This window comes from Schistocerca cancellata, chromosome 6, assembly GCF_023864275.1.
Source record: "Schistocerca cancellata isolate TAMUIC-IGC-003103 chromosome 6, iqSchCanc2.1, whole genome shotgun sequence".
Classification (NCBI taxonomy): Eukaryota; Metazoa; Arthropoda; class Insecta; order Orthoptera; family Acrididae; genus Schistocerca; species Schistocerca cancellata.
In genome coordinates this window covers 381,425,418-381,445,086 of record NC_064631.1, presented here as the reverse complement: position 1 = coordinate 381,445,086, position 19,669 = coordinate 381,425,418, and the positions used below count along the sequence as shown (strand labels likewise).

At 40.6% G+C, this 19,669-nt stretch overlaps 1 protein-coding gene across 1 annotated transcript in view; it reads left to right on the top strand.

Moving 5' to 3' along the window:
* The first annotated feature begins 11,075 nt into the window (after positions 1 to 11,075).
* The window catches only part of LOC126088340 (protein abrupt-like), a 32,386-nt gene continuing 23,792 nt past the window's right edge, over positions 11,076 to 19,669 (top strand). The window contains exon 1 of the mRNA XM_049906475.1: positions 11,076 to 11,222. Coding sequence (XP_049762432.1) covers positions 11,076 to 11,222 — 147 coding nt within the window. The remainder of the gene's footprint in view (positions 11,223 to 19,669) is intronic.

The following is a 19,669-nucleotide window of genomic DNA, read 5'->3' as shown; positions in this document are numbered from 1 at the left end:
CCGCCCAGGCCGCTCGGCAAGCTGGAGCTAGTCAGCAACCACGTGGTGCTGAACAGTAGCCGGAGCAAGTGGGGTAGCTCCAGCACGTGGTCCAGGCCGACTGCGTGGCTGGGAATTCCATGTTGACACTGTTTCGAGGGAGTTGGTGTCGATGAAGGAGATTTATATGCTAGGAATGCCAAAGATGGCGGACTTTGTGAAACCATAATTGCAGACATTTCACAGTTAATGTAGGAATTAATAATAGCCAGAGGAATCATGATACCTCAAAAAGAAAGATGTACATTACCATTATTTGCACGACGATTCTGATGGTGTAATCAGATTTTCAATATCTTTATTAGTTTAAAGTTTAGTTCAAATGGTTCAAATGGCTCTGAGCACTATGGGACTTAACATCTATGGTCATCAGTCCCCTAGAACTTAAAACTACTTAAACCTAACTAACCTAAGGACAGCACACAACACCCAGCCATCACGAGGCAGAGAAAATCCCTGACCCCCGCCGGGAATCGAACCCGGTAACCCGGGCGTGGGAAGCGAGAACGCTACCGCACGACCACGAGATGCGCGCTTTAAAGTTTAGTATCTGACTGTAAATTATATAAGTAACACCCAGCAACGAATTTCCAAAATCTAAATGGTTCATCCGATTTTATCAATCGACGCGTCTTTAGAAAGCCATTAGTGTAAACCTAAAACGTTATGAATTACAGGTATGTAACTTGAATAGTACATGAGTTATTGGAGGTAAAATTGGCCGATTACTATTGATCATGTCACGCCATAAGCATTTCACAGTTACACGAAAAAAAGGTAGCAGCATGCTTATAAATATATATTTATTCGTCTGTGTCTTTGTTTATATCAGATATATACTATTCATGAAGTAATTGGTCAAATATTGACAGTGTTTTAGAAAGCGCAGAGACCTTAGGCTACTGGCCTACTTTTGCTTCTATGCCTTTGATATATGTTTATTTAATTTGTTTATGTATTTAATAATGTGTGGTAGAGCTTGTTTATGGTCCAGCCGTAGGAATATATATTTAATTTCAAGTTATTTAAATGTAAATCCAGTATATCATACTTGTTTCAGTATGTTTGTGAGTGTGCGTCGGCTTGGAGACACGGCGCGAGCACTCTAGCCCAGGGCTCACCAACCTACGGCCCGCGGGCTGGTTGCCCACGTTAGCTGGCCGGACATCCCCCGTATCCGGCCCGCCAAGTTTTGGCTGGTTTCGTTGTCAAGAGGGTGGGATACGTAGCTGCCACATTACATGCCAGATCGCCTATCGCGACCAATACACCGCGACATTGGCTCTGCTACTCGCTACAAGACTACGTAACTAAACTTATTGTTGCGCCGCTTGAAATAACAACGTGTTGACATACTCTACCTCTGTTACGTCTTGCAGTAATAGTGTTGCTAACAATGATTTTGAGATTTCGTTAACTTTGCAGGACGCTTTCGTGAAGAATGTGCAGTGATATACTTTTTTGTCGGTGAAATTCACCAGAATAAAATACGCCAGAATTTCGGTCAGGTAAGTCCACCAATCAAAATTATGTAATTAAATAAAAATCGTAGTTCGTTTCAGTGCTAGCTATTCCCACAACCTTAGATTTTTGCGATTTCATCGTTCCTTTAGCCTTCCATTACGGTGATCATGGAGTGCTAGGGTGCTTTAATCCCACTAAGTAGATCTTGGCCCTTATGACTTCGTGGAGGAGTCAATGTGGCCTAAAACGTTTGGAGATCCCTGCTAGCCAATCACGGCGCTCGTTACTATGGTAGGCGATTACCGAAGTCAATGGAGAGACTGTGTGGAAGTCGGGGAGGAGCATCGGGTCGCACAGGACACGAGGGAGTGCTGGACAGGAAGGCGCGACGGACGGTCGTAGGAAATAGTTGGAGAGTGTTGAGCAGTTTGCACGTGGTAGCGGGAGATAGAAGTATTTTGTAGTTTTGACCTGTGCACTTGTGAGATTTCCGTGGCTTGTGCAGTGAGACGTAGTATGCATTTATAAGTGAATCTCTCTCAAGCTATGTTGTTGCTCATAACTATTTACACGATGTAGCATTCTGTTATTTCCCTGTTACTCAACTTATATTTTATTTAACAGCTGGACCATCAACACCAATAAGTGTTTTGTAGAAATAAACAACATTCTTAAAAGTACTCCTACTATCGTACTCATCATTTAAAGTCGTTAAAATAGGACCTGCAGATTTTATTTAATTGGAATCTTTCATTTATAAATTTCAATGTTACATTCAAAATCTGTAATTGCCGAGTGAAAGGAACCTTCGACTATGCAATTCATGTTTATATTCATATTGTATACTGTAGACTCAGCAATATCTGGCATGTAATGTGGCAGCTACGTATCCCACCCTCTTGACAACGAAACCAGCCAAAACTTTTAATATTTCAACTCTGAGTGTGAGGGTACGTAGTTGAGGGCCACATTTTTATCTGAAAGCCTGCAATTGCCAAGACGATCCCACTACCTCCAATCAAACCTTCACAGATCGACGTCTACTGTAACAAATTTGAATCATAGGATAAGAATAAATCTGTGAGATAGTTGCTCTCTGAGCTCCAAAAGAGCGTGGCAAGTTCATGTGATATATCACAGTAACATTTTGTGGGGCTAGGCGCTCTGGCAAAAGTGACTATTCGCTATGTGCGTCATCTAAATGAAATGGGTGGATTATTCCTGTTCTACCTCCAGAACAGATCCATCACCAGTATCTGCAGCCACATCACTGATACTTTCCTTCAATCTCGCAATTTCCGCTTTGGAAATCCTGCACAGAGGAGACTTGGTTGCATGGCTTGCCAGTAGAGACATAGCAGTTAGTGAGGTATCTGTCAAGATACTTATTCGAAGCTATTCACAGCACTGGGGTACAAGCAGCTATATGTTCCACATTACAGAAACTTCAAGCAATTTCTCAGGTTAGGAACAGAACTTGTTAGAACCGCTCACATCTCCTTGAAACAATTTTACTGTTAGATGGAGTACATTTATGTAAACACTTAAAACAGGGATCTCACAATATGTGACTTTGAAAAAGATTTTTTAAAGTTAATGAATAATTCAGTTTATGGAAAAAGTATGGAAAATATTGGAGAACATCGATTAATCCCTTCAGTTTCCCCAGCAGAGAATGGGTGTGGAATTTATTATGGAAGAACAGATCACATCGATAGCCCAACTTCCAAGTGGGCTACCATTTTATATGAAGAAATAGCCACTTTGCTGATGGCCGAAGTCTCTGTGTAGTTCACGGAGCCTATCTGTGTCGGTATATGTGTTCTGAATCTCTCGAAATTCCACATGGACCCATTCGCTAAGAGTTTGCGAAGCCAAACTTCGTTGACTTCAACTTACTTTACATGGATACAGACAGTTTCACCTACGGGGTGAATCGCTGCTATCACTATGAAATAAGTAGGTACCGTCATGAAAAATCGACATGTCTGGATAGGCATCAGTTAATGCTTTTGGAGTAACACCTCACGACTGGACGTTTATTGGCCTAATGAAAGATGAAACTAAAGGTTCACAGACTGTGAAGTTAGTGTGGCTCAGGTCGAAAACGTACACACAACATATACATGCAGGTGCCAATCAGGGGCGAGTAAAGGGTTTGCATCGTGCTGTCTTAAAGGCTCTCGTGATCGATAATTACAAGAGGTGCCTGCTCAAAGGCATTCCACATATGATGCCGTTCCACATTTGGTGCACTAGGTAATCTATCAGACACGAACTACACTGCAGATGAAAGTAGGACTGTCGCCTCAAGATAACAAACAGTTTATCTCTGGGGATGGGAACTGCACCCACCTCTGTACACACTATTCATTGAGTGATTGTGTGCTTGGATGGTTAATTTACTTCTAAATAGTCGATGCGCGAACAGAATAACTGAGTGGACCACTTGCCAAATTGTGCATATGGTTGTCTCTGCGTATGACTGTGTGTATGTGTGTGTGTGTGTGTGTGTGTGTGTGTGTGAGAGAGAGAGAGAGAGAGAGGGGGGGGAGGGAGGGAGGGAGGGAGGGAGGGAGAGAGAGAGAGAGAGAGAGAGAGAGAGAGAGAGAGAGAGCTGGCATTTCTGTTTGCACACTATGTGTGCATAAATATTGTCTGCACACTATTTGCGCATGTAACCATTTATATATTTGTGTGCATGTGTGTATGCGTCTTTGTGTGTGTGTGTTTTTTTCTTTTGTCACCTACTGCTGTTAGACCGCATTTCCAGTATACTGTGTACAGAAGAAAGTGATCAAAGAGAAAAATGTAAATATTGTATACAGAATGATTAAATTGCAAATGCTGTATGTAGAGCTTGAGTGTAATGTACCTAGTAGCTGTAAGTCAGCAGAAAAATAAAAAAATGCACCAATATATATATAATACGCCAGAAAAAATGGCTGCGTAAATATACCAACCTAAAACTTTACTCATGATGCACAGGCTTCGAATGAAGAGGCCTACACCATTGAACTACTTATAAAGGATGACAAGGGGAAGCGAGACCTAGAATCTTATTGGTCCATGGTGGAAGGGAAGAATTTCCCGTCATTTTAAGGTGCCCCCATTGTTCCAGGTCTCTATCAGTAATTTTAAGTCATGTGACCAGTATCGAGTTACATCATGACCTAGTCCACTTGCCTAAGGTACGTGGGTACGACAGGTGTTCCCCTGAATGACCTTGATCAATTTCTAGTGATTCCCTAGGGAGAGGAATGGAGGGTGGCCTTAAATATAAATCGTCCAAGTGTGTAACCTGACCTGGGATGTCGTAATCTCCTGATTATCTCCAGAAGTGGGTCCCTTTAAATCACAGCGCTTTAAATCGTGATCCTTTAAATCAAGAATCTGCCCCACTATTCTACTCCTGCATACTAATGTATTACTTTTACTTCTCTTGTGGTACAGTTTTTCAGTATGACAAAGCATCTCTACACATGGAATCGAGTCTCTATGAAATGACTGTGTGATACTGAGGTACTCCCATCGCCAGCAAGAACTACAGATATATCCCCGGTGGAATATGTGTGAGACCAGCCCAGAAGTGTGCTACACCGCAGTGTCAATACTCAAGGTCAGCTGCAACATTTATGGGCCAGCTTGCCTCAGGAAAGATATGTAGACTTTATTACACAATTCCCAAACGAATCAGTGCATGCATCTGGGTCAAAGAGAGTGCAAAGGTATTCTTATAAGTGATTTCACACTGTCAAGTTCTTCATAAATATTTTGGTTTGGTAATCACTGAAATAATATCACATATCCTCTTAACCTACAGAATTTTTGCTTCATTTTTTTCAGGTGGTTTGTATTCATTACTATGTGCGATACGGTGAAGAGGTCTTATCCCACACTTTAATAATAACAAACCGAATCTACTTTATCAGGTAAGAGAAACCTCTTCAACATATTCTGTCAGTAAGGATCAGGCCAACAAACTGAATCACTGCGACTGCTGTGGAATGATGTATGAGTCTAGCATTCATAAACCAGGGAGACATTTCAGACGGTACAAGACTAACCTTTCAGCTGTGGGTGCATGTTTGTATATCAAACGTTGAGAAATAAGTGTATATAAAGTGCATGATAAAAGAAAACCTGTTTCTAGAATCACCAGTCTATTAACGGAATTAAGAATTGGTTATGAACTGTTCGAAGAAGGATCTGGGAAAAACTTTTATTGCCTCTTACGAAAGTTTGTTTTAGAGATTTTATCATTATCCACCATTAAACACTCTCTCCTCCCTCCACTGGATGTTTTGCAATGTTAAATAAAGGGTATTTCTTTTTTTACAAAACTTGAGGTGACATATAAATCAATATACACATAAAGAGCGTCCAATTTATACACTTCGCTGCCGCATAGGGGAATGGCGGGTATTATGGGCCATTTAAGGAATCATATTATCAACTTATTTCCTCTAAGTAATAAAAATATCTTTAAAAATTAATGAAGGGAACACAACACAAAATATAATTAGAATTAACCCACCATTTAGGGCATTTTAAAAATTGGCTTGTAGTATGGGCCACACCATTATGATTATGTATATAAATTAGAAACATTGTTCTGAATAAAAGTTTTATTAAAATGAAATTTTTTTTCATTCTAGAAACATCCCCCAGGCTGTGGCTAAGCCGTGTCTCCGCAATATCCTTTCTTCCAGGAGTGCTAGTTCTGCAAGGTTCGCAGGTGAGCTTCTGTGACGTTAGGAAGGTAGGAGATGAGGTACTGGCGGAATTAAAGCTGTGAGGAGGGGGCGTGAGTCGTGCTTGGGTAGCTCAGTCGGTAGAGCACTTGCCCGCGAAAGGCAAAGGTCCCGAGTTCGAGTCTCGGTCCGGCACACAGTTTTAATCTGCCAGGAAGTTTCAAAAGTTTTATTCTTTAATGTACAACACATTAAAGCTCATTTACTCATTTAACTTACAGAGATCACAAAAGTAAAAAATAAAGTCGTCAGTGTCTGCACAGAGCTCATGTGCCCAGCCTTCACACTTGTTGCACTGAATACAGTTTTCCTCATAGCTTTCTCCATAAACAATACATTTTACATTTACAACGTCTTGAGAAGTGTTTGGTGTAGGACTGTCATTACTAAAAATTTTGATTTGTTCATTTTTCTTCTCATTATTGATCATTGTTTGTTCCTGTTTAGAAAATTTCATTTGTTTCTTTTTCTGTTTTGCATTTTTCTTCTGCTCTTCTGAATCTTTCTTATCTGTCAGCATATTTTTTATTGGAGTTTATGTCAATATTTCTCTTCTCTCTGCCTTTCCATTCCGAAACATCAACCTCTTTTCGCTGCAGGAGGGCAAACTTGACAGCTCTTTTAAAACACTTGTAACATCAAATTGTTCACTTCAGTGTAGTGCATTGGAGGAACTGGTGGCCTCTCCAGAATTGGTTGTAGATTCTGACTGGGAAACAAGCTGAGGGTTTTTTTCTTAAATGTTGGCACAGTATAAAGAAAAAAGGAAAAGGGTTCCATGGCCCATACCACACGAATGTCGCATGGCCCATACTACCCGACTCACACAGATATGAAAACATGCTAGTAGGCGAAACATTGTGAGAGCAAACAAATTGAAATTATCACTGTCTTATATTAATAGAGTAAACTAAATAACAGCTCTAGTTTTGTAAGTATATTCTTACATGTAATGATGCAGCGTAATGTTAAAAACTATTGAGGCAAACTTGTAGGAGCACAAACAAACAATAATCACTCACAGACGATACGACACTGGGAACCAAACTCTCTGCATGTGGCGAAATGGCGCTGGCGGGAAAGATTACACTGTGCACAGTGCTGCTACCTAGTAGCGAATAGCTGAAATACCAACTGGCCCATACTATCCGCTGGCCCATACTACCCGCCGTTCCCCTACATGTAATGCCACAAGGTATCTGAACGGTAATAGGTCACAAACGCTTTTTTAGCCCAGTAAGCTTCCAACATATGTTCGAAAGTCACAGGATACTGGTTAGTAAACAAAGCTGTATCAAAGCTAGTAGACAGACTGTTGCAGGCGGAATTGCACCACATTATTTGAGGCTTCCAGTCCCAAATTTACAGGGCTGGTTGGATGGTTGATTCGTGGGAGAGGACGAACTAGCGAGGTCATCGGTTCCATTAAATTAGGGAAGGATTGGGAAGGAAGTCGGTCGTGCCCTTTCGAAGGAATCATCTTGACATTTGCCTAAAGCGATTTAGGGAAAGCACGGAAAACAGACAGGGTGGACTGTGAATATTATTTTCCTTAACTCCACTATTGAGAGAGGTAGCGAAAGTTCAAATGGTTCAAATGGCTCTGAGCACTATGAGACTTAACTTCTAAGGTCATCAGTCCCCTAAAACTTAGAACTACTTAAACCTAACTGACCTAAGGACATCACACACATCCATGCCCGAGGCAGGATTCGAACCTGCGACCGTAGCGGTCGCGCGGTTCCAGACTGAAGCGCCTAGAACCACTAGGCCATCCCGGCTGGCGGTAGCGAAGTATCTAATAAGTAATTTTATTCATATTCTGGTAAACAAATGTTCAAAACCCGTTTGCCGTATCTGTGTTCCGAATTATTTCCGTGCGTCACTCGAGGCAAATGCCTAAATCCTTTGTTCGCTGAAGTTTTGGTTGATTCTAGTTCCATACATCTCGAGCCGCCCCGCCCTTGTGTCCGTAATTTCATGGTGTCGCCATCAGCTGGTTGTTAAGCTTACACTTCTCTAGCAGCGTACTTTCAAAATATTGTCTCCTATTGAGATTCCCATGCAGATATTTGCCGTTCGCGGACACTAGTGGATTGATTGAGCTATGTGTTGCTCAGTTTTGACGTCGTCTCTCCTTTACATTTCCTGTCTCCTTCTGCTCTGTTGCAGGTAACTTCGCCTTAAGTCCCTGCTACAAAGGGCTGCTAAAACCTTTAACAGAAGAGAAATAACTGAGTGAAGTATAGTATTAAGGAAACTCTTCGCCTGTTTCTAGTAAAATTCTCACTGGTTCTGAAATGTGTTTGACTGACTCGGAATTGATCACTGCATCTACCGTGTGGTGCTACTTTCATCAGACATATAGGCTCTTCCTTTCAGATAAAATGTTAATAAAAACAATAATTGAATGATCTGTGCAAGAAATTTTATATTTAAGTTGCTCTCCAAGTCAAACTACTATTAGTGAAAACAGGAAGAACACAAGGGAAAACTCCTATACACTTTGTACTGAATAATTTTAGTAGCTGAATGTAGTAAACTAATTTAAATGGTGGTTGTTAAGTAATTAGCAAATCTGCTATATCTTGTTGTATTTTCATTTACCAGCTATTATGGAGTAAGAATTTTAGGTAGTAACAGTTTAGAAATGAGCACACTTGTAACCACCCAATTAGACGGGAATGTGGTATAGCCTCTTTAATCCTTCGTGTTCGCCGGTAGCGACGGGGACTAGGAGAAAAAAACAAGGACGGAGCATTTGAACGGTAGTTACGATTTCTCCATGTTGGTAGTACCGTCTGACTTTCTGCTAAGGACAACGAATAGCAACTGCTTTACCAACCGTCCAGTTTTAAGCGAGGCTCAGACTAAACACGAGACCTCCGGAATTAGAATTAATACAGAAGCTTATCGACAGTCGCCCTTCACACGCACTGTTTGCGAACGTGAAAGGGGAGAAATGAAGTACTAGAGCTGTAAAATGTCTTGCGAAGCATTGATGTAAATTTAAGTGAAGATGCATATGATGTATATATTAATAATGGTGAAGTGAAATGTTCATAGGTCGCCCCGAAACAGCATTGTATACTCGTGATAGTGGATGTAACAGTAATTTACATTTAATACTATCCCACTGTAAGATAGTAACTTTAAATTAGAATAATTATTCAAATGTGTGTGTAATATCACCTTTAACGCATAGTGCGTGCTTGCAGTAGATAGGAATAATGGCAGAAGTGAACCTGATGTTCACCTTCTATCAAAATTGAATTATTCTGACACATCCCGTGTAGCCGACGGTTTGATGCTAGTAAGTATAACAAGGAAGTGGTAGACATTGATTGGCCTCAGGAACAATGGAGGAACAAAATTATGTCTGTAACGAAACTGGAACAATTACTCTGCCCTCCGCCACATTTTGCTCCATATCTTCGAGAGTGATTTACGTTCCGTTGAGTGTGAAGTAAATTGACAAAAAAAATTAACATCACAATAGTTTTAACGTCTTTTAAAGCAATATCTGAAACATTGGACTGTTACGTTTTCCTGTTGTAATACTACTGCAGTAAATTTCTTGAAATAGTAGACATTTAGAATGATTCGCAAAGTGCTAATTGTTCTAGTTCTCAAGCTGTACTTTGTTAGCATTTTGGGAAGACGTATTACACCACGTCCAAATGCACCAGTGACTATCCTGCAGTTGTCAAGTGGAGGACTGGAGCACACTTCCCGTAAGAACTTGTGACTAGCACTGGAGCACTTTGCAGGGCACATTGCCGTCCATAATGGTCATAAATAATATTAACAACCATTTCAAGCCTTTTGCAATATCCGGGCCAGTAACATAATTCGCTGTGACATCGGTGTAGTTATTGTATTTGAATAAAACTGTCATTTCTGTTCGTTTCATTGCGTATTTCCATCAGTTACCTTCTGTACTATACTATTGCAGTTCTTTCTATGTATGGTCCAAGTTTCATGGAGCTCTGCTACTTGGCAGCGATACATCACGCGAAAGTTACTTTCGTTCTTACGTTTTGAGCATTACTGTATAACGAAAGACTGTGGGCTCCAATTCTGGAGGAACGGAGCTGAAATCACCGTTGGTCATCTAGGTTCAGGTCTCCCACGGTCTCTTGAAATCGACTGAGTTGAATTCAGGAATGGCTCCCTTGGAAAGTATACGACCGACTGTCTGCCCTATGTTTGTCCAAAGCGGGCTTCTCCTCAGTTTCCAGTAACTCCATCGTAGATGAGGCGTTAAATTCCAAGTCTCGTTCCTTCCGACGTTTTATGCGTCCAGTTTTATCATCGAAGTATTAGCTTCAGCATACCAAGTACACTAAAACTGTCCCAGTACTGCAACGATCTTCTGTTGCTGACAGCTGTCACTGAACATAGCTACTACGTCAGTCTTTCCTATTCCTTCCGTACTAAGGATTCGAAATATAGAACTAGTATGGATCTTCGGAGATCTGTTTGTAGCCTACTTATTTATTTCTAGGAGTCCACAGTACACCAATATTTAACTCTGCATTGCAGCATCCTCCTCCTCGGGGACATTCTTTAAGACGTCGAAGGCAACAAGCAGTAACTAAGCTTCTACTCGCTAGAGATGCTGTACAGTGTGATATTTTTTGAGGGTTAGTGTACACGTTGAACCACGTACCGTTGTAAGAAAGCTAGCTTCACTTACAGGTATAGACCTAGATAAAGCTTAGAGGAAAAGCAAACGCGCAATAAAATGAGGACAGCTGCGGCGCAGGGGCTGGCACGAGCTCTGTGGTGGTGCGGGCGCGCCATTGGCCGGGCGCTATGAGGCCTCCCACGATACAGCGCCGGGCGGCGGGGCTTTCCCCTTGCCTCCCGGCAGCCACTGGCAGTCACATGCAGGCCGCCACCGCCGAGCCACACGACCGGAGACGCGTCAGCGCGGCGCTGGGCTGCACCTCACAGATGGCGGTAAGTGAGCCAGCAGCCCCGCCGCCCAGGCGCGCGGGCGTTGAGCCGACATTACGAGCAGCTAGCTGCCCGCCCGCCTGCCTGCACCGGACTTAGAACCGCGTCTTCGCTGATGCTGCAGCTGCTGCTGCCGCTGCGAAGCGGTTGTCTCTGCGAGCTGCGCCTGATGGAACGTTGCTTACAGCTGCGAGTGCTTGTGACCATCACCTGTGTATTACTTAGGAATCTATTATGAAACAAGAACTGCCGCGTAACAGCGGCCGAATGCAGTGGAACAAACGACTCGCTTCGTCTATGTTCACAACGAGAATTACTAGAAGGGAGTCAGTCATTCAACGGATATCGACCTTCGGTTTACATGTTTTATTTTTGAAAGCCAATTTCAGGCACTATTATCCACCAAAAAAGCACAATCGCAGTGAATGGTACATGCATATTTGCAGCAACATTCGTCGATCTAGAAACCATTTCTCCTCTTCTCGATGTACAATCCATTTCTCCACATGTTACAAATCTCACGGTTCGTATTTTACGGAAGTGTACCAAACCATCCAATATTCTCTGACAAGGGAACCTCCCCATCGCACCCCCCTCAGATTTAGTTATAAGTTGGCACAGTGGATAGGCCTTGAAAAACTGAACACAGATCTATCGAGAAAACAGGAAGAAGTTCTGTGGAACTATGAAAAAAATAAGCAAAATAAACAAAGTGAGTAGTCCATCACAACATCAAGGGTATTGCGAGCTGAGGAACGCCGTGGTCCCGTGGTTAGCGTGAGCAGCTGTGGAACGAGAGGTCCTTGGTTCAAGTCTTCCCTTGAGTTTAATTTTTTATTTTCAGACAATTATTATCTGTCACCAGTGTTGTATAGAATATATCAGACGTGTTTTCCTGTGGAGGAATCGGTTGACCTGTGACCTTGCGATCAAATGTTTTCGGTTCCCATTGGAGAGGCACGTCCTTTCGTCTACTAATCGCACCGTTTTGCAGTGCGGTCGCAAAACACAGCCACTAAACTTATTTCAGTGAACAGAGACGTCAATGAACGAATGGACAGATCATAACTTTGCGAAAATAAAGAAAATAAATTTTCCAGTTGAGGGAAGATTTGAACCAAGGACCTCTCGCTTCCTTGCTGCTCACGCTGACCACGGGATCACGGAGCTCCTGAGCTCACGCATTACTTAATGTTCCGTATGTCACACATGGACTACTCAGTTTGTATATTTTGCTTATTTTTTTCATAGTTCCACACAACTTCTTCCTGTTTTCTCGATTGATTTGTGTTCAGTTTTTCAAGGCCCATCCACTGTGCCAACTTATAGCTAAATCTGAGGGGGGTGCGATGGGGAGGTTCCCTTGCGAGAAACACCAAGACCGAGGAAGCGAAGACTACTCTCAGTGGACAGGTTATATACGTAGTATCTGACATCACGATATTGTTCTTGTATGTGCTCAATATTTACTTCAAAACTCATTAGTAATTACCATTTGACCCCACGCAACCAGAAGAGACAGACTGTACATCTACATCTTCATCTAACCAACATGAAGTGCTTGACAGAGGGTGGTACGTCTCAGCCGCAAGAGATAAGCTGTACACCTACACCTACATCTATATCTAAACTCTGCGATCCACCGTGAAGTGCATAGCAGAGGGTACGTCACATTGCACCAGTTATTATGGTTTCTTCCCGATCCATTCACTTAAGGAGAGCGGGAAGAATAATTGTTTGAACGCCTCACGACCCCTGTGTGAACAATGCGTAGGGAATTGTAGTATATTCCTGGAGTCATCATTTAAAGCCGGTTCTAGAAACTTAACAGTCGACTTTCTCGGGATAGTTTACGTCTGCCTTCAAGAGTCTGCAAGTTCAGTCTCTTCAGTATCTATTTGACTTTCCCACGGAGCAAATAAATCTGTGACCATTCGTGCTGCCCTTCCCTGTACACGTTCAACATCCCCTGTTATTTCTATCTGGTTCGGGTCCCACACACTTGAGCAATGTTCTAGGACCGGTCGCACTAGTGATTTGCAGACAAAATCTCTAAGACGTCTTTTTAAGGAACCAGTGGATGACAAAAATAAATTTTGGTGCAATAAATCAAACAATTGCGACTGAAGTTTGAGTTTATTCTATAAATGGTTCAAAACAATGTGCGTATTATCTGCAGGCATATCCTCTACTTCAGGAATCCATTACGTATAATTTAAAGAACGAAATGCTTTTGTAAAGGACAGACAGTCTTGAAGTAAACTCTATCCACTTGAGTTAATGCTCTTTCTGTGATCACATTGTATGGTTTAACATTATTACTGCAAGTAGAGCACTACAGACAATTTTTTCTAAGTGATAAATACTCCAGATGCATGTAAAGAAATTATAAAAGGCTGGTGATATCCACGTATGTGCAGTGTTGTCATGGTGTACGTAATATTCTTCACAAGCAACACAGTGAAATCTGCTCACAAGAACACACTTTCTGTCGCATACAATGCTGACTTACCGCACTCTGAAACCTGTTGTGTGTCACGTTCACCTCGTTACGTTATTTGCGGAAGAAGAAGCACTCAGACGCAGGAGTGTGTGGGAAAGGTTTCAAGTTGGACATATGGTCGTTGGTGTTCTCTGATGGATGTTTGTAGCCATCGGCGTAGCTGAGTACCAGAAGGAAACCTCCAACGCAAGCAATGCAGCGCGACTCGTAGGTAACAAGATTCCGTGTTATGTGAGGTGATACCGTATCATTTGTAATCGTGTTCACAAAATAAAGATAGCTATTTTACAAATAAATCGTCGATGCACTATATTTCGTTTGTTATGACTGTATTCCTAAAATATATCTAAATTTGAATAGCTGACTTCCGCCTTCGTTTTGGAGCTCCTGCACGATTTTCGTTTTCTTAGCCCTGTTTTTTGAGATCCCAATCTGAATTTAGAATTAGCTTATTATATAGTATATGGATGATTATTCGACGCCAGTGACGAAATTACATTCACATTAATTACGCTTTCACGCGAAAAGAGACCGAGCGAGGTGGCGCAGTGGTTAGCACACTGGACTCGCATTCGGGAGGACGACGGTTCAATCCCGTCCCCAGCCATCCTGATTTAGGTTTTCCGTGATTTCCCTAAATCGTTTCAGGCAAATGCCGGGATGGTTCCTTTGAAAGGGCACGGCCGATTTTCTTCCCAATCCTTCCCTAACCCGAGCTTGCGCTCCGCCTCTAATGACCTCTTTGTCGACGGGACGTTAAACACTAACCAATACCACCAAAAAAGAAATGCGTCAGCAGAGTTGCATTCATTTGATGAGTCAGTGATGTAAGTCTGATCCATTTTTATACGTGCAAACATAGGAAATAATAAATTGTAAACATTTGTCTTCGCAGTAACAATCTCTGTAATCGTCATCATCGTCTTACACATTTGGCTTCCCCATCTTTCCAAAGTTCTTTTTATCTTTCCATTGATCGACCTCTGTTTTATTTTCCTTTAGGCTTGTCGTTCAGGATTTTGTGGAGCAGTCTTAAAAGCTGATTCTTTTCATTTAATGTTTTAATCTATCTCCCTACTCACTTATTTCCTCGTTAATGGCCTCTGTATTCATTGCTAAAATTTTCAGTCTTAGTTACATCTCATCTTGTGCCGATCTTCACTCTCCACAACAAGCCCATATCTACTGCTGGTGTTTTCTTGACATTTTCTTTTTTATTCACCCAACCCTAGCTTCCATACGACAGCGACAATACCATCACAGTTTCACAAAATTTAATTTTTATTCCTTTTCTGCGGTTTCTAGATAGATGCACAGTTTATTTTTCCATATATTGATTGACATATTTGCAACATTTCAACTATGTCACTGTCATAATCAAAAATAACTCTTCCCACAGAACAGATATTTAAAGAGTGATAGAGAGTCTATCGTAGTTGATTTCTATCTTCATCGGTATTGGATATTAGTCTGAGGAGGCCCACTGTTACACCGACAGGAAACATGACTCAATGCAAAACTCACCCTAACTGATCTAATGTATACAGAATTGTAATTGAGCACAGGCAGCTTGCCATGCTGTGTACATTAGAGTAGTCTAGTGTGTACACTAGGCTAGTGCACATAGCATGGCAAGTTTCCTGCACTCATCGCTCGCCGTCCTTCTGCCAGGCGATCTACGATGTGTTTATGTAATCGTCATGTGCCAGACTTTACCTTTACGTTATGCAAGACAGCTAGAGCTTTTCAATCATGACACTGGCACAATTCTGTGAGGATTTGTTACGACGACTGTTGGCGGTGTAGCCTGACGATTTTCTTTCTAATGAAGCTGGTCGTGACATAATAAACGTGTATCAATACAGCTGTGGTGGTTTCTTATTAATATTAAATGAACATAACTTTTCTTGATCAACCAGCTAAAATTTCTCACTAACTTCTGTGCTATTCATACCGAAAGTAACTAGTGCGGTAAAGCATTGTAGGTTTTCATCACAGATTTCTTCTTCCCTTTATCACTCCCTCTTTCGTTTTCTCTTACATCATTTTCTTTTTCCTTTTCTCCTCCACTATTTAAGCACCTCTCTTTTTTCACTATAAGTGCATAACACAATAATTGCTGCACTTCATTTATTTTTGCTTCTCTGTGTTTTGATAATTAAACTCGTCTGTCTGGAATTTTACTGGGTTCTTTCGCAGCAAAAATTCCTGTAAACATCAGCTACCATCGGTCATTTGTTAGATTTCAATATTGTCTTCGAACAGAGGGCGAGACATATTTGATCCACTTTTAGACCGAGAGCTCAGCAACACGTTTGGAGTCAAATAAGTATTCTTTTTTCTAAATTTATAGCCAGATTATTATTGTCTTTTACTTTGGTGGGGAATTAATTGTATTGGGAGACACAAGTTTTGCCGAAATACGGATTTATAAGCTCATTTAATTATTAATATATTTCCTACTATCATGATTTTATTGTTTCCAGCAGAATGATCAGATCCAGAGAAAATTAGTTAAGTCACCTACAAACATATTTTGATAGTCTTATTTCGTGCATGCTTTTTTCAGATTTAGTTTTTGTTGAATTAGATAGTGTCACGTTGGTGACTCATCACGCTTGGTAAATACTTGAATTAATTTTGCGAAAGTACCTCCATTTATAACAGTATTTTGTTTATGTGAAAAATTCTATATTCCAAAGTTTTTTGGATATTATATGAAACTACGCATCAATACCATCCGAGTCAGCCCATAGAAACACTCCTCATCGCTTCTTACATATGACACCTAGTGTCGACGGATAACGTCGATTTGTTTGCGGTTGCAGACAAAATGATTTTTGAATCGAAATTTTATGTGCCCACTGACTAGAGCGGTCCAGAATTAGTCTAGTACGATATTTATGTCAGCAATATTTGTTAAGAAGCATTTAAAACACGAGGAATAACCAGTATTCCAGCAGCAACTGAGCAGCGCCGCTATATGGTGGCAGCTGTCAGCGCGGGCCAGGGTGGTGGAGTCGACTATTGCTGGTGGAATTTTCGCTATCCTTGGTGTTTTACTGTCCCTGTAAATATATATATATATATATATATATATATATATATATATATATATATATATATATATATATCGCTCAAATAAATATCGCACTAGACTAATTCGGGGTAGTTCTATCGAATGGGCACGTAAAATTCTGCTTTAGGCGTCATTTTGTTCATATCAGGAAACTAACCTAGCTCTCCGTCGACACTGTGCGTCGCAGTCACATGAAAGACGGATTGAGCAGTATTTTCTCTGTGGTGACTACGTACTGCAAAAAAGGAAATTGCTAATGTCTGCTAAGAGAAAATTCGCCTGATAAACAACAAAAGCCCATCTGAATTAGAGGCCATTATACATTGTACATCACACATTTAATCCTGAGTCCTTCACTGATAGTTACATAGTCTTCTACACAGAAAATGTAAGTGCAGGAACAATGTAATTCTTGTTCTCTTATTATAAGGGCAACTAATAAATTATCTGATAGTACCAAATGATGGTCCTAGGTAAATTAAGGTCTTTAGTTCCAAGATTCAGTACGTCAAATTAAGTTATGTACGTCGTCACAAAGTACTTGACCATAAAACCATAATAAATTCAAACAGTTAACTCGCACACAGAAACAGGTTTCAGGAGTATAAACAGACCACGATCTGAGCATGTGAACTTATAACTCTGTAGCGTGTATTTAATTATGGCTGCTAAACCAACGTGCACAGAACACTCCTTTACACATTCAAATATTTAAAAATTAAGAAGCAACTTTATTCAGATGGCTTCCGTCATTGTGAATACTTGAAGTACTCACTGTTGCTATTTTCTTTTCTCTTTAATTTCTTAGTAAATAAAGTAATTTTCTCGTTATTTTCTATTTCTCGCGGGAAAACACTGAAGGCAGTTTTAGAATGATATTGTGAACTGCTCAGAAACATAGAAGTCTACTTCTGCTCCGGAAATACAATGTATATCTGTATTTCCCTACTTTCCAAAATCATCATTTTCCTTTTTGTATTTCCATAAATACCATTTTCGGTAAGGTAGTGTATCAGTAAAACAATTTACCTTTTAATAAAAAGTTTAACATTTGCTGAAAAGTGCACTGTCTCTTTTGTGGACAGTTGTTCAATTCTATCCAAAGACTGAGATGACAGAGGTTCTTAAAAATTGCAACACTAACTTTCCTATAAGCTGGACGTGTTTTCTTGTTCATAATAGATTCCCATCGTCTGTTGTCTACCATGAAGACAAGACTGAAATAACAAAGTAATTTCATATGTAATGGATGACTGTTGAGAAGGAAAAAGACTTCACATAAGTGTAACAGCAGTCCGCAGGTCGATTTACCTTGTTTTACTTCATTAAGGGTTTTAAGTTGATAGATTTCTCCGTACATCCAGTCTAAGCATTATAAGTATTGCACTCTGTCACTTAACAGTTCTTTCACCTCTGACAATGTTTCTTGATGTTAAAAATGGTTCGAAATCCACATCAAAATGTAGCTCACCCTGTGGTTGGCAGAGGTCGTTGGAAGGCAACGGACTACCGTTTCCAATACGACCATGCTTAGAAAGTACTGTGAAGTTTAAAAAATAATCTTCGGATTGATGACTTATAAGGAGAATATACAGTTAGTTATTTACTATCTGTTGAGAATACACTAAACGAATGTTAGCTTAGAGTGTTTGTTCTTCGAAATTTATTTAATAATTTATTGCAGAACAGTATCAGAATTGATTTTTTGATTTACTGGTAGTAATCTATACTTCAGTTACGCTCACTAGATACAAAAACATTGCATCTTAATTTCTGGGTACGTGGACATTATTTGGCTAAAATTCTTCCTCAATTAAATTTTGCACTTTACCATCATAACGTTAATGAAACATGTCAGCCATCTATTGGGGATCAAGAACAACGTGTTTTCGATTTTATGATCTTCATGATTGAAATCCCCTTATATACGATGGGAAAGGAAACCTTCAAATCTGCCACAATGCCAGCTGCTGTGGCCGAGCAGTTCTAGGCGCTTCAGTCCGGAACTGCGCTGCTGTTACGGTCACAGGTTCGAATTCTGCCTCGGGCATGGGTGTGTGTGATTTCCATAAGGTTTAGGTAGTTCTAAGTCTAGGGGACTGATGACCTCCGATGTTAAGTCCCATAGTGCTTGGAGCCATTTTAATCACCTGCCACAATAATCAAACACTAACGTTATTTAAAACTGCACAGAGCAGACAGCGATTAATAATATAAAACGGTAAAATGATGGTGTAATAAAATTCTTCCTCAAACCAACTTAACTGAATAAGATGATGTCATTAATCTCATAAAGTTACGTCAAATAGAAAAACCGTCAATTAGTCACCTTGGCTACATAGCCAGAGACTTGTTCGCGCCAGACTGAAATTTCTCTGAGAAACAAAAGCTTACCTCTTAGATGTGGTACTTAATTGCTGCCTCGCGGGATTAGCCGAGTGGTCTCAGGCGCTGCAGTCATGGACTGTGTGGCTGGTCCCGACGGAGGTTCGAGTCCTCCTTCGGGCATGTGTGTGTGTGTTTGTCCTTAGGATAATTTAGGTTAAGTAGTGTGTAAGCTTAGGGACTGATGACCTTAGCAGTTAAGTCCCATAAGATTTCACATACATTTGAACATTTTTGAAATTAATTGCTGGCATTAACAAGTAAGGCTCTCTTCCATGGCACTTGGATTTCAGAACGACCTAAAACAAAATTTAAATAGGATACATTAGTTCCACAAACTTCCTTAAAATAACCGAAAGATTAAATAATAAATCCAAGAAAATATTACAAGGCGATAAAAACAATCGCTTAATGAAATGGATTTACCACAGAGCTTATGAGCAGTTTAACAGCACTAAATACCCAATTTTATTAAACACTAGG